General features: G+C 41.1%; 1 protein-coding gene across 6 annotated transcripts in view; it reads left to right on the top strand.

Moving 5' to 3' along the window:
- The window catches only part of hdac9b (histone deacetylase 9b), a 542867-nt gene that overhangs the window by 447180 nt on the left and 78948 nt on the right, over positions 1-16739 (top strand). For all 6 annotated transcript variants that reach the window (XM_055661563.1, XM_055661579.1, XM_055661556.1 and 3 more), the window contains one exon: positions 10003-10226. In XM_055661563.1, the coding sequence (XP_055517538.1) occupies positions 10003-10226 (224 nt within the window). The remainder of the gene's footprint in view (positions 1-10002; positions 10227-16739) is intronic.

Raw genomic sequence — 16739 nt, 5'->3', positions numbered from 1 at the left:
CCCACATAAGAGATTAGTATACAAACTTAAAGCACACGGTATTGGGGGTTCAGTGTTGATGTGGATAGAGAACTGGCTGACAGACAGGAAGCAAAGAGTAGGAGTAAACGTGTCCTTTTCACAATGGCAGGCAGTGACTAGTGGGGTACCGCAAGGCTCAGTTCTGGGACCCCAGCTATTTACAATATATATTAATGATTTGGACGAGGAAATTGAATGCAACATCTCCAAGTTTGCGGATGACACGAAACTGGGGGGCAGTGTTAGCTGTGAGGAGGATGCTAGGAGGCTGCAAGGTAACTTGGATAGGCTGGGTGAGTGGGCAAATGCATGGCAGATGCAGCATAATGTGGATAAATGTGAGGTTATCCACTTTGGTGGCAAAAACAGGAAAGTAGATTATTATCTGAATGGTGGCCGATTAGGAAAGGGGGAGATGCAACGAGACCTTGGTGTCATGGTACATCAGTCATTAAAAGTAGGCATGCAGGTGCAGCAGGCAGTGAAGAAGGCGAATGGTATGTTAGCATTCATAGCAAAAGGATTTGAGTACAGGAGCAGGGAGGTTCTACTGCAGTTGTACAGGGTCTTGGTGAGACCACACCTGGAGTATTGCGTACAGTTTTGGTCTCCTAATCTGAGGAAAGACATTCTTGCCATAGAGGGAGTACAGAGAAGGTTCACCAGACTGATTCCTGGGATGTCAGGACTTTCATATGTAGAAAGATTGGATAGACTAGGTTTGTACTCGCAAGAATGTACAAGATTGAGGGGGGATCTTATAAAAACTTACAAAATTCTTAAGGGGTTGGACAGGCTAGATGCAAGAAGATTGTTCCCGATGTTGGGGAAGTCCAGAACAAGGGGCCACAGTTTAAGGATAAGGAGGAAATCTTTTAGGACCGAGATGAGGAAAACTTTTTTCACACAGAGAGTGGTGAATCTCTGGAATTCTCTCCCGCAGAAGGTAGTTGAGGCCAGTTCATTGGCTATATTTAAGAGGGAGTTAGATGTGGCCCTTGTGGTTCAAGGGATCATGGGGTATGGAGAGAAGGCAGGTACAGGATACTCAATTGGACGATCAGCCATGATCATATTGAATGGCGGTGCAGGCTCGAAGGGTTGAATGGCCTACTCCTGCACCTATTTTCTATGTTTCTATGTTTCTATGATCATGTGAAGACAGAGGGGATTAGTTTAACTTGCATCACGTTCAGCACGGACATTGTAGGCTGAAGGGCCTTTTCTTGTTCTGTACAGTTCTAAGTTCTATATTAAAGGAATTCACAATAGGGCACCTAAAATTGCAGTGGCTGCAAACCTAAGTAAATATAGAAGGGTGTCGACCCGAAACATCACCCATCCCTTCTATGCAGCAATGCTGCATGTCCCATTGAGCTACTCCAGTATTTTGTGTCTATTTTAGGAAAATCTAAAGCAGAAAGCTAGAGAACAAGAATAAAAACAATTCCTTCTAGCATCTCCCATTCACAACAAGGAGCCCACACCTGAAGCAAATTGAACACATGGTAAACTGTGAGACTCTAGCTGAAGGTGAGAATTCTTGGGATGTCAAAAGGTCCATCTGACTTTCACTCAGCATGTGGAGCTGGGAATTAGCTCACAGCTTTGACCTATCATTTTGATGGAACACTTCAATCACGATGTGGAAGTTTCAGGAACTCTGCAGCACATTTATACCCTTCTGCTATAAACACATCGCTCATATCAAAGCTATAGTGCCATTGAGTATTTTTAGAACAGCTTTAACCACTCAGATCTGTGTTTGGTTTTATCCACACTCAACTTTTATGAGTGATTACTGTCATTAAAAAAATCTGAAACTAACTGGAAAAAAATGTGACTATAAATACCAGCTCAAACAAATAATTGACATCAGTTTTTAATTTTTATTTTGGCATCAATGGGTATTGGATCAAAGTATTATTTTCTTTAAAGTAGGAGTCGAAAGTCATGAATTGAAACACTCTTTACAAGCAGAGTGTCAGTTAATAATATGCAAAGGACTTCTTTCATGGAACTGCTGCCAGAACTCTTTAATCTGGTAATAATCTTGATGGAATTCACTAATCAGATACAGCATGTTGGGCGGAGATTTTTGATTTCTTTTGTTCTTCATAGTTGCATTAGAATCATGCAACTATTATGCCAAACTTTGTATTGTGCTCATCAGTGGTGCAGCTGGTTGACTTTCTGCCTCATTGCACCAGCTACCCAGGCTCAATCCTGGCCTTGGGAACTGTCTGTGAGAGGTTTGCACGCTCTTCCTGTGACAACTTGGGTTTCTTCCGGGCGCTCCGGTTTCCTTCCACATCCCAAAGATGTGTGGATTTGTAGATTAACTGGCCTCTGCAAATTGCCCTATGTGTTTAAGGAGTAAATACAAAAGTGGGATAACCTAGAACTACTGCAAGCAGGTGATCGATGGTCCGCATGAACTGGTAGGTAAAACGGCCTGTTTCCATGCTGTATCTTTCATCAATCTTCAGTCATTGTTCATCAGTCTATGAAAGTAAGCATGCAGGTACAGCAGGCAGTGAAGAAAGCGAATGGCATGTCGCCTTTCATAACAAGAGGAGTTGAGTATAGGAGCAAAGAGGTCCTTCTGCAGTTGTATAGGGCCCTAGTGAGACCACACCTGGAGTATTGTGTTCATTTTTGGTCTGCTAATTTGAGGAAGGACATTCTTGCCATTGAGGGAGTGCAGCACATGTTTACAAGGTTAATTCCCGGGATGGCGGGACTGTCATATGCTGAGAGAATTGAGCGGCTGGGTTTGTACACTGGTATACGCTGGAGTTTAGAAGGATGAGAGGGGATCTTATTGAAACATATAAGATTATTGTGTCAGTCTGAAGAAGGGTTTCGGCCCGAAACGTTGCCTATTTCCTTCGCTCCATAGATGCTGCTGCACCCGCTGAGTTTCTCCAGCTTTTTTGTGTAACCTTCGATTCTCCAGCATCTGCAGTTCCCTCTCAAACACTAAGATTATTAAGGATTTGGACATGCTAGAGGCAGGAAACATGTTCCCGATGTTGGGGGGGGGGGGAGTCCAGAACCCCAGAACCGGGGGTCACATTTTAAGAATAAGGGGTAAGCCATTTAGAACGGAGACGAGGAAATACTTTTTCACACAGAGAGTTGTGAGTCTGTGGAATTTTCTGCCTCAGAGGGCAGTGGAGGCTGGTTCTCTGGATACTTTCAAGAGAGAGCTAGGTAGGACTCTTAAAGATAGCGGAGTCAGGGGATATGGGGAGAAGCAGGAACAGGGTACTGATGATCAGCCATAATTACATTGAATGGCGGTGCTGGCTCAAAGGGCTGAATGGCCTACTCCTGCACCTATTGTATATTATCTATTGTATATTATCAAACATGGCTAAAAGATTCTGCCTCATTTTCTTTTATAATTTATGGGACATTCACTGTTTTCAAAGCATTAGACTGGGGATAGAAATTAGTGCCTCAGGATTGTAAAGATCAAGGTTTCAAGGTCAATTTATTGTCACATGTACCAGTTAAGGTGACATTTTAGGTATCTGAATTTTACTGTGAAACTTAAGAGCTAAAGCTTTATTTATTTGCAACTCCCATAGTACCTGCTGCCAACTATGCCTTTGTAGCTTTACATAGAAATCTGAATATTATTTTCTAAAATGTCTTATTCTTCTAAAAGCTGCAAAAAAAGTATCACCTGACTCGCTGCTAATAACACTAGACACTGAGCAAGTTCTATCATGTATGTAAAATATGTTGATTAGACATATAAAATTGTTAGCCAGATCTGCTCAAGTTTAATTTAGTTTAGTTTAGTTTAGAGATACAGCGCAGAAACAGGGCTTTCGGCTCACCGGGTTTGCACCAACCAGTGATCCACCCACATTAACACTACCTGCCACATGCTAGGGACAATTTACACATACCAAGCAAATTTACCTACAAACCTCTGGAGTGTGGGAGGAAACCGAAGATCGCGTGCAAACTCCGTACAGAAGCACCCGTAGTCGGGATCAAACCCGGGTCTCGCTATAAGCGCTGAGAGGCAGCAATTCAACCACTGTGCCACCATGCCGCCCCTAACTGCACAATAGAATGCGTGGTAAAAATTATTAACTGCTAAAAAACTTTAGTGACACTGAGAATTAATATTCATGAGTGCGGTACCTCATTCATTCCATTATTGAAATATGTGTTTTTTTTTAATGTATTTTTCCACTTTCTCTGATACTATGCTAATGGGCCTGTCCCACTTAGGCGACTTTTTAGGCGAATGCAGGAGACTCTGCGCTCGCCACATGATTCCCACATGTTCGCTGATGGTCTCTGGTGAGTCTCCTTCAAGGTTGCGAGGAACTAGTCTGGAAACCAGTCGCGTCCTCAGTATGGTCGCCGCAAATTTTTCACCATGTTGAAACTTTGTCGCCATGGAGAAAATCAATAATCCTGTAGTCGTAGGTGCAGTTGTAGTCGGGTCGCCATGTAGTTGTAGGTAGTCAAGGTAGTCGTAGGTAGTTTTAGTTAATCGCCTTTGCTGACCGGTCATTTACATTGGCTCATTGGGAAAATAAAAGTAATCACGAGTTTGCAGAACCAAGGATAACCGACTGGTAATGTTAAATGCCCACCGAACTTCAACAGCTGTGTATCTCTGGCTTATTAAAAGTTGTCTGGCTTCTTAAAAGTGTCTCCACTGCTACTCCCCCTTCTACCCTCCTCCCCCCCCCCCCCCCCCCCACCCTCTTTTAAAGGACTTACCGTACACTGTGCCAGCCGTCTTAACCTTCCTGTTCATCGCAGTGTGTGGCTGTATCACCTTGGCTTTACACTGTGTCAATTTCAGACAGCACTCTCCCCGCTTGCCCTGGCCCCCGCCTTTGTGAGGCATGCGTGTGTGTGTGTGTGTTCCACTGTGACAGTCGCCGTTCCAGTTCCCTGTTTTTCAGGCGACTGCCAGCAAATTGACAGTCGCCGGCAGTCTGCTGAAAAATTGCCTGTGGGACAGGCCCTTAATACTTTTCTCTCCCATAATGTCATGTTTTGTTTTGTTCTTCATTTAACTTTCTACACCTGATCTATTTTTTTATTCAGACTTGAAATTAACAGTTCTGATTCAGACCGCATCCTGGTCATTAATGTTTCTTCAGTCTGGTTTGTCAAAGACACGCACTGTTGCCCAGCTTGCTTCCACAGGTCAAGATCCCTGTGGCGAAAGCTGCCTTTTGCAATAGTTAACTTAAAAGCTACTTGACACACAACATTTCATCGAATATATATGGGAAAGAGTGAGTCCAGACACTTATTTGTAACCCAGGGAGGAGTCCCATCTCATTATATACAGAACTCGAGATACAAGTCAACATTTTGTTATATCAAGTGCCACATTTTGTCAAATGTAAGTTTTTAGTTGTCACTTTGAAACATTCGTCTTTGCTGGGAGGAAATTAATTATTTAGCACATATAGCTGACTTTACAAAATAGTCAATCACCAGTGCAGATTGTTAATACTATGAAATAAAAATGGCCCATTATGTGCTACATATTGCAACATTTAATGGATGCAGGAAATCGGCAGTAAGAGGCGAGGTTTGGATTATTTCACACTTTATTAACTGTTATGGAAAAGCAATAACCTTTCCTTAAAACTTACTTGTCCTGAAATTGACAGTGGTTTGGAGAGGGTGGGCAGAGGGAATGGAGGTGGAGTGTTTCAGCATGATTGCCAAGATGTTCCACTTTTCTAGTGGTGAATCTGGAAGATATTCAGCATTGAAGGGCTGGATATTCATTTGTTTGTGCAGAACGCCAGCCTCGGAATCATATTTTGCTTGTGGGACACAATAAAAACGTGCATTATGAAGAATCATAAAACAAGCTACATTAAACAGTTGGAATCCAGACTACAATGTTCATTTATCAGAGATTGTCATACAAAAACAGCTTGATCCATTTTATTACACTGCTAATACATAATACATTTATTTAATTGATGCTGCTGATTTTGTTGTTATGTTTCAGATTATCGCTTATTCAAATTAAATCATTCATTGTAGTGTTTCTCTGGTTGGTATCGTAATATCCACAATTTCCAAAAGAAAGCTTCTTGGCATAACAGAAGACCTTGTAAAATCCAGCTATGAACACAGTTAACCCATCACCCAAACCCTTCAATGAGAATACAAAAAAGAAAATGTACAATTTCTATTCCACGGGGGGGGGGGGATGTTTCTCTAAGAGCAGAAAAGGAAAACGTTTTGGTTGATCTTTAGAAAGAGCTTTAAATTTTTGCTCATTATTGTTCGTGTTGTGTGTTCTGTCCAAGCCAGTGTAAATGTACTGAACAAGACTTGTGCGCTGAGACCATAACCAATCATGCTAGGAAGGTACTATAGTTTATCTGGAGCTGGTTTTCATTTGCACGCACATCTTTAATCTCCCAGATCTGGCTGCTGGTCTGGTATCCGGGTGGACCTGTTTCTGACCTAGTGGGATTGTATATCTGCTCTAGGTAGATGTGCCTCCATGAGCTATGCATTGAGTCCTCGCCCTGAGGCTTCATAATACCAATGCCTCAGGTGGCGGTTAATTTCTTATTGCCTTTCTTTGAGATTTGGGGTTCAGGTTGGGTTCTAACATATTTGAGGCTCAGTGCTCTTCCTTTCATTTCTTGGACATGTAGTCGCAGAGTCGTACCGTATGAAAGCAGACCCTTCGTCCCAACTTGCCCTTTCAGACCATCTACACTAACCCCAACTGCCTGCTTATAAAAAAAAATATGATACAGATCTCAAAAATATTTTGCTCTGAATGACAATAAGAACACGATAATGACCGTAAAAATGTGCATTGTATTAATCTCAAATTTGTGGTGCTTTATAAATTGGAATGGATTTGTCTATTGGCTCTACAACATCTATTCACTCATTTCTGATACACAGTTTGTGTCTTTCTGCAAAAAGAGTGTAAATTCATAAAACTGCCTTCATATGTTTTCCTTAAATAACTGATTGTCATTGGTATAGAATAAAATTAAAGCCCATCGGCCCAATACAGATTTTTAGCAAACTGGTGCAGCTTGATTGGATCTTTCTGATGACTGATGAATACTATACAATATCATTAAGGTTCATGTAGTTGTTGACTAACACAATATTACTTTGACTATGAATAGATTTTGACCTGAAACATCGCCTGTCCACTTCACTCTTCCGATGCTACCTGACCTGTTGAGTTCATCCTGCAGTCTGTTTACTGCTTTGATTATTGTTGACATACGCTGTTATTGCATTTTTATCGTGCCAGACAAGCATTTTATGTGAATGATTTGAGTCTTGAGTCCCAACTCAAAACGTCGCCTGTCGATTTGCTTCCCAGATGCTGCAAGACCCTTAGGGTTTCTCCAGCACTCTGTGTTTTGCTTAAGATTACAGCATCTGCTTTGTCTTGGGTATCAGTATTTTGAATTATTCAACAGTAGGTCCCAATTATTTGCAACTCCTAGCTTCTCAGATAGTCAAATTGATTTGCAATGGGATCATAATGAGGGAATCACCCCCAACAACAGGGTCAAAGTGAAGAGGGCCACAAGAGACTGCAGATGTTTAATCCGGAGTGAAAAATTTTAGTTTACTTTAGTTTATTGCCACATGTACCAAGGTACAGAAAAACATACAAGTTGCCCCAAAGTTACACAAGAGATCCCTTCCTATGAACTGTTTGTAACCCAAACAGTTTGCATGGTGGAAATGTGGCCGCCAACTTTGTTTCCATAAACAGAAGATGTCTGCAGCTCGGAAGCAACTGGTAATCCATAACGCTCAATTATGTGTCTGTGCTGCACATTCGTAAACTGGGGAGTACCTAACTCTTTGGAATTGGTAGGACAGATTCAGATGGCTAATAGAAATACTCAGCATTTAGAAGAATGATCCCAGGAATGAGAAGGTTAACCTATGATGAGCATTTGTTGGCACTGACCCTGTACTCGCTGGAGTTTAGAAGAACGAGGGGGACCTCATTGAAACATACAGAATAGTGAAATACTTGGATAGAGTGGATGTGGAGAGGATGTTTCCACTAGTGGGGGAGTCTAGGACTAGAGGTCATAGCCTCAGAATTAAAGGAAGTTCTTTTAGGAAGGAGATGAGGAGAAATGTCTTTAGTCAGAGGGTGGTGAATCTGTGGAATTGTTTGCCACAGAATGCTGTGGAGGCCGTCAGTAGATATTTTTAAGGCAGCGAAAGATAGATTATTGATTAGTATGGGTGTCAGAGATCATGGGGAGATGGCAGGAGAACGGGGTTAGGAGGGAGAGATAGATCTGCCATGATTGAATGGCGGAGTAGACTTGATAGGCCGAATGGCATCACTGATGGCCTTATGACCTTATATCAGATAGTAATTCTGACAAGGGTAAGAATATTGTAGGCCAATGACTAATCATCAAAATTAATTCTGTTTATCCCTCTGCTGTTGCTGCATGAGCGTTTGAGTAATTCCAGCATTTTCTATTTAACTTTAGATTTCCTACACCTACCGTATTTTTCTTTAGTAACATGATCTTTGTCATTGTTAATAAACCCAGAGAACAGAAAAGCAAAAGTGAAATACTAATCGGTTAAAATTCACTAGTTAGATACTCAAAGGAAGATTTGTATTGGAGAGAGTGGAGGAAAAGGTTCAATAAAATGGTATCAAATAGTTATGAGGTTCTAGTTATGAGGAGACATCTGGCAGGAGACAATGTCAAGCAGACTTGATAGAGTTATTCCAAATCATGAATATTCTAGATTAATTAAATTGCACATCGTATGACAAAAAAAGTAAGGAACTTGAAGACATAGATTTTTTTTAAGTTAAAAGAACGAGAGACATATTGATAAAAGCATTGGTAGAATGCAGTTCACTATTTGAAAGGCAGTGAAAGCAGTTTCCCAGTGGATTTCAAAAGAAGTTTGGCTAAAAGAGGAAGACATCATGTGGTTATAAAAAATGAGCAAGAGAGAACCATTAATATAGTGGGTTTTATTAAACTTTCTATGAGGCACTTCTGTATGATTTTTTTTTTAATGTGCCTTTTAAATGTATGCCAGCGATGAACTGGTGTAGATTTACACACAGAGTTGTCGTGTTGTATGACCCCATGTCAACTAATATCTGAATCACATATATCTCAATTGCGATAGAAATTATCCTGTATGTTTTAAATCCCTTTAATGATGATATGCTCAATAACCTTACTTAAGTTGAAACTTTAGAAATATCTATGGTAACATTATTAAAATTGTAGCTTTAAGATTTTTGATGTCAGTGTTCAGAAGTAGGTTTAGAGATGTCTAAATGAAAGACTATATGGCCAAATAATCTATGTATTTGTATGGAAAGGGTCAGTAAACCCAAATTGGATGCATGATGGCATTATGCCCTAGAAATAGCTGAATTTGGTAAACTGGGAAACTCAATGTTATTCAACAAATCAGTGGACTGGGAGCATTCGTGGAGGGATGGATGTTTTTGGTACCGATCAAAAACATCATCTGTCCATTCCCTCCACGGATGCTGCCTGACCGGCTGGGTTACTCCAGCGCTTTGTATTTTCCTCAAGATTTTTAGGTTTTTCTTGTGCTTGGGCAACCTCTGGGAGCAAAGGTTTAAACAATGTTCCTATTACATATTGAAAGGTTTACAATAAATGTTTAATTTTAAGTTCTGAATTGAACAGCTCCAATACGTGTTGTAGGGTTATGGGGAGAAGGCAGAAGAATGGGTTAGGAGGGAGAGATAGATCAGCCATGATTGAATGGCGGTGTAGACTTGATCGGCTGAATGGCCTAATTCCACTCCTATTACTTATGAACATATGAACTTGTAGTCATCTCCAATTTGAAGGAATGCAAAGTCTAAAGTAAAGTGTAATGTCTAAAGTGACATTGTAAATTAAATCTCCAAGCTATGTGTAAACTAACTATTGTACTGTATTTTAGGTGTGGTTCCTCTTCATGCTCATGCTGCATCGATAGGAGTGGGCGAGAAATTGTCACCAAGTAGGTCTGCAAATAAGCTGCCACGGCACAGGCCCCTTAATCGGACACACTCTGCACCACTCCCACAAAACACCCAAGCTTTGGCACAGCTCGTGGTTCAGCAGCAACATCAACAGTTCTTGGAAAAACAGAAGCTATACCAGCAGAAGAAGCAATTGAACAAGGTCAGAGCTTGCTTTAAATCAGGCATTTGCCGTAATTCCAATTTAAAAGCTGCATACATTAGCAGAAAGCAACTTTTCCTAAACTTTGCTAATCATGTCCATTCTAAAATAAACTAGAAAAAGTAGGTCCCGTTGGGTCCCAGTCACACGGCAGGCCTGGTCCCCTAATGCAACCCATTCCCAATGCAATATTCCACCAAGGTGTGGGTGAGGGAGGGGTGGTGAGGGGGAGGGTGTGGGGGTGGGGGAGGGGGGGGGTGGCATGAGGGAAGGGGGGTGGGTGGGTGGGTAGGGGGTTGGCATGGGGGTGGGGGGGGGTGGCATGGGGGAGGGGGGTGCGTTATGGGGGAGGCGGGGGAGGAGGGGGTGGCAGGCGTGGGGGGCAGAGCGGGGGGGTGGATTGGGGGCTGGCAGGGGGAGGGGGATGGGGTGGGGTGTGTGGGGGAGCGGGAGGTGGAGATGGTGTGGGGGGGGCAGGAGGAAAGGGGGTGGTGTGGGGGGATGGGGGGGGTGTGTGTGGGGGGGGGGGGGGGGAGGGGGTGCTCCACTCAGCGGGAGAGACGGCCACAGAGCCACATAGCGACTTTTCCGACTCCACACAGCGGCTTTCCTGACTCCACACAGCGGCTTTCCCGACTCTACAACATTTCCATCTTATTATGTGCCAAACACCTTTCAATCATTGCAATTGTATCTGCTTCCACTGCTTCTTCTGCCTGCTTGTTCTGTCACCTACCACTTTCTGTGTGAAAGATTTAACACTCAGATCTCCTTTAAATTTCTACACTCTCTCTTTAAATCTGTGCCCTCTATCCCGTTCCCTGGGAGAAAAGATTCTAATTAATCTGACCCACTGAGTTACTCCAGCAGTTTTGCGTTTATAAACTAGCATTCCCTGTACATCCTTATAACTACAGCAACATCTTGATTATTCCCTTCTGCCATCTCTCTGTTGCTTCACTTGTCTCCTGTAGTGTGGCAACCAGAACTATATACAAAATTCCAAATTTGGTCTAACCAATGTTTTGCAAAACAATGAGGCAACTTTTATATTCAATGCCTCAGCCCATGAAGGCGAGTTTATAATATGTCTTATTTGCTACCGTATCCACCGGTGCTTCACTTTAAGAGAGTTATGGATTCACCCAAAGATCTCTCCGTACATCAACATTCCTAAGGTCCCAGCCATTTACTCTGTGTCCTACACAAATCTGATCTTCCAAGGTGCATTACTCCACATTTGTCAGGGTTAAATTCCATCTGCCACTGCTCCACACAACATTTCAGCTGATCAAAGTCCTGCTGAATCAGATAGCGTTCTTTGCAGTTGATCAGAGAGCATTCGGTATCGATCAGAAAATAAAAAGATTCTGACAAAGATTCATCTGTTTAGAATTTTTAAAAAACAGAGATTTGCTATTTCTTTAAAGCAGGTATAAAGGAAAACAATTGTATCCCACAATTAAATATTGTGGAAGTTATTTAATTGTCATTTTAGCTCCTCACCAGGCTAGCCCCAAGGTGCACTGATTGTACCAATCACCTTTCCCATCATCATCATCATCATAACCATATAACAATTACAGCACGGAAACAGGCCATCTCGACCCTTCTAGTCCGTGCCGAACACATATTCTCCCCTAGTCCCATATACCTGCGCTCAGACCATAAACTTCCATTCCCTTCCCGTCCATATAACAATCCAATTTATTTTTAAATGATAAAAACGAACCTGCCTCCACCACCTTCACTGGAAGCTCATTCCACACAGTCACCACTCTCTGAGTAATCATCATAGGCTAAACAATTGTTTAGAATCACAGTGGCTTTTTTGGCCTCTTCCAACCCATCATCATACACCACCTTTGAGTTTTTAAACATTAATATCACAATCCTATCCTCTTCTACTGAAATTCTGAAACGTGACTCTTAATATCCAAACAACTACACAATCTCGGGTTTGAAATGTTGAGCGTTTTGTTCATATGCATTAATATCTCTGAGAAATACGCGTCTGGTCTGGTGTTCATCCCTACCTTTCTTTACACTCCATTGGCATTTCTGTCTGTAGCCGCCTAGACGGAAACTCTGGAGCTCCCACTAAACCTTTCAAACTCTCTTTTCTAAGTTGTTGCTCCTTCAAAACTATATTTTGTGTAGCTTTTAATCATTCTTCTCAATATGTCCCTCTTTTAGAAAACACCTATTGTGTCTGAAGAATATTGCATTGTGTTCTTGCATTAAATTCAGGAAATTAATACTCTTTGGTGTGGCTTGTTATTGTTTTACCATTCCCTTACTGAGCTGGGAATTTCTTCAACCCACTTTAGCCCAGTTGAAAAAGTACACTGAGGAAATTGGAGAGCTTTAAATATCATTACATCCATAAAACTGTGATCATCCTGTTCAGTCACCTCTTGTTACTGTTCTCATTTGTGAATTATTGATTTGCACACCAACCTTTTGAATTGGTGCTACTCCTGGGTTTTACAAGAACATAGGGATTTTAAAAGATCTGTTGAAGTATTCATTGATAACAATATTAAAGTTTTTTCCCCTGGCATGATATTTTTACAGGCCCTATGTTCTTGGCCCAACAACTAAGATATGTCTCCCACCTGCTGAGACAGATAGGTATTACTTTCTTTGATGTGCTTTCTACTGAGACTCCTGCAGTCATTCAATGACTCATTTAGTTGCATTCCTCCACTCTCTCTTTGGCTTATAGAGTCCTGTAAATTATGTACACTTTAATTTCCTGAATTGATCCAGTTGTACATGAAAAATGGAAATTGGTGGAGGCTTATAGAGTAAACTTTACTCTTGCGAGCAAACTTTTGTTTGATGAAATGCTGTAAATAAAGTGACTGTATTGCCTTCAAGTTTTATATCTTTCCTGGTCTGCTTCCTTAATTTGCAGTACCGGTATTATTATATCAGTGTGCAACTCATAAGCACATGCAACAGTCATTACATTTTTTTAAAGGGTTATTTTAGGATTTTAATGAGGCAAATGACTATTAATAGGATTATAGAATTGTTTGGTACAAAATGAGGCCATCCCAGCCATCATACTCATGCTGTCTATCGGATGAGAAATCCAGCTACTTCAATTGTTTCCTGCCATGCAGTCAGGTAGTTACACCACGGTCATACAGTATGGGGGAAATAGGCCCTTCGGCCCAACTTGCCCATGCCGACCAAAATTTTCTTTTTTCCCTGTGTTTCTGCAAGTTATTCACCGCCAGATTCTTATCCAATTCCCCTTTGAAATCCAAGATCAACTGTGTTCCCGCTTTTTTTTCAGCCATTGAGTTTCAGATCAGTATATTTTTGCCTAACACTTCAAATCTGTTTCTTCATTCCATTAATCCTCTCCAAGCAGAGTGGCTGCTAGATATATCCATCGTCCTCTCTCAACCTTCCTTGTGCCAATGAGAACAAACCTAATCTAACCACATTGCTGAAATCCCTCATTCTTGCAACCATTCTCGTAAATCATTCCTGTATCCATTATAGACCTTTACAATATTCCTAAAGTTAACTGTCCATAAGTGGATAGAATTCTTCAAATGTTGCCTAACCATTATTATACATAAAGCAACAACTTTTCTATTCTGTGCATCTAATTAGGATGTCAAGTGTCGCCCTTGCTTTACTAACTATCCCCTTGCATGTCCTGCTACTTTGAAAAACATACATGCAAACATATGATGTCCCCAGTTCCTGCACTAACTTTAGATCTATTCCATTTTATTTGCACTGTCTCATTCATTCTTCTCTAGCAGAGGTAAAAATGGCTAAATATATTCCAATCAGAGGTCTAGTTGAAACACTGAGGGCAATTTTTGCCTTCAATCACTGGGCTATAATCAGCTTTGCCAACATATTGGAAAACCCACTTGGTATTCGTTTGATGTTCCTGAAACTACCATGCACAGAATGGTTTTCATTGCAACAGAAATAATTGCTGATATTGGCAAACAACTTCTGGAAGCAGTTCTCCCTTATAAATGAGTTAATGGATCACTTTAAACAACCTAAATGAAACTGACATTTGACCAATGTCAAATCTGTCAAAAACTGTCCAAACCTAGTTGTCCATAATATTAATCTAATTGACACCAATGGAGCAATCCTCCTCCTCTATGTCAATGGTAGATGTTATAGGGAATGGAAATTGTATTTTGGTTAGAGTGACTAGCTGTTCCTTTTTGGGTCTGAGTGATATCTTGGTTTCATATAATTGACACAGTTTGAGGTTCTAAATTCATATGACCAGTGCAATAAAATGAGTGGACTAAACGCAGAACCATTCTCCCTGGATTTCAAATTGACTGCCCCACCAAGCACATTCCATGATTTTACATTTGCACCCAACTCGAATTACTCTTAATCTGAGAGTTCATCTTGATATATCCATGAACACCAATCTTGCTCTCAATATCAGCACGACCAACGAGCTGATTGTTGACTTCAGAAGGAGAAGGTCTCACCTCCCCAGAGGAGCATGGGTGAAGCTCAACAGATTTCGTACTGGGGTTGGGCGTTTCAATGCCAGCATGTGGAGATGTGGGTCGGCCAGAGCCCAGCCTGTGAATGCAGAGCAGAACAACAGACAGCCAGCCATGTCATCTCTGAGTGCCCATTCTACCACCCACCAAATGGAGCTCAGGGCCTGGCAGACATTGACGCAGGGACAACAACCTGGCTGCTCAACAACCGGCTTGAGATCTAACTATTCCTTTGGTTTATTTATGTTTCATTCACAAGAAGAAGAAAAAGAAGGAGAAGCTGAGGATCCATGAGCTTATTTTTATTGATGGGCCAGTGGTGGAGAGTCAACAACTTCAAACCTAACAGACTGATGCAATCATAAAGAAAGTGAATTAATGACTCTATTGCCTTAGAAGATTGAGGAGCTCCAGTAAGTCGCCAAACCTATAGAACCTCTACAGGTGTACAGTTGAGAGCATACTCCCATTGGTTGCATCACCGTCTAATTTGGTATCTTGAATGCCTAGGAATGATGGAGGCTGCAGAAAGTGGTAGACATTTCCCAGTCCATGGCCAGGTACTGGCATTCCCACTATGGAAGGGATCTACAGGAGGCATTGTCTCAAAAAGTCAGCTAATATCATCAAAGACACTCACCACATTGTCCAAACTTTCATCTTGCTCCAACCATTGATGATAAAGGTACAGGAGCCAGAAAGCCGTGACCACCAGATTCACGAGCAGCTTCTTCCCATCAGGCTCTTGAACAACACCAAGCGCTAACTCAGCAACTATCATTTTATATGGATGTGTTTTACATTGCACTATGGACTTAAGTTTTGCACTATTATGGTTTCCTACTATTGCTGCTATTAATTAATTTATCATTGACCATTATGTATTTATTTGTGTGTTATTGTATTGATAGACTTGTTAAATAGCTCCAAGTATGAATTTCATTGTTCATTGAGGCAATTAAACACTTTTGACTTGATTCTCTTGATGGTCTGTAATTTGTTTTGTGCTTCTCCTGGAATGCCTTATCCAATTCATGTTAACAGAATTGGTCTCCCTCGATGATGGAGGAATGCCAGGTAACAGATAAGTGATCATATTATGGATTATGGAGTGGTCTAGCAGGTGGTTCCTACTGTCTCATAAACAGCCAGCTGCAAACTGTTAAATGTCTCCAGCTCAGTACAGTGACAACACTGTAATGCACTATGAAGGTGTTCTCACAGTGGAGACCAATTTTGATTCCGTTCTATTTATTTGTGTCCAGCTTAATGCTGCCCTGTCTCTACATTCCATAAATGCCTCCGGATATGATCCAACTAGTTAGAATCCAACTAGGTATTAACCACGTAGAAAATAGTTGAAGCCAAATCATGAATGTATTCAGGTAAGATTAGATATTGTTCTTGGGGCGAGAGTGATCATAGGATATGGAGTGAAAGCAGAAACATGTTATCGAATATGTATGATCAGCCATTGGCGTACTCAGAGCAAACTCAAAGGGTTGAATGGACCACTGCTGCCCTTTTTTTCTTAATGTTTCTATGATGTGCCACCTGCCTTCAGAATGGGTCGTGGAAACTGATTCAGTAGCAATTCAGCACACTTAAAAAAGAATAATGAAGAAGCAGAAAAATGCAATTAACTGAATTATCTATTTTAAAGGGTAGGCTAGAGTGATCCATCTTCTGTGCTGTAAGATTTCATAGCTTGCAGAATATCTACTATTCCTACCATATTTCTTTCATTTATCTATTTCATTAGTATAGCTTAATCATTGTTGTTCATTGTTTAAATGTACATTTAAGGGATAACTGATGTCAAACTATGCTGGAACCACACAAATTTGTGAAACAAGTCTCCAGTAGCTAAAGCATTATCCTGGAAGCAGAAACTCACAAAATTCACCACATAGTTATGATATTTTTTATATGTATGTTGATAAATCCAAAATACTTTCCTTTTTTTTTTAATGTGGCAGCAAATATATTGCAGTACAAA

The sequence above is a fragment of the Leucoraja erinacea genome, chromosome 2, assembly GCF_028641065.1.
Source record: "Leucoraja erinacea ecotype New England chromosome 2, Leri_hhj_1, whole genome shotgun sequence".
NCBI classification, from domain to species: domain Eukaryota; kingdom Metazoa; phylum Chordata; class Chondrichthyes; order Rajiformes; family Rajidae; genus Leucoraja; species Leucoraja erinaceus.
Note: the sequence above shows the minus strand (reverse complement) of the source record. Positions and strands in the feature narration are given on the sequence as shown.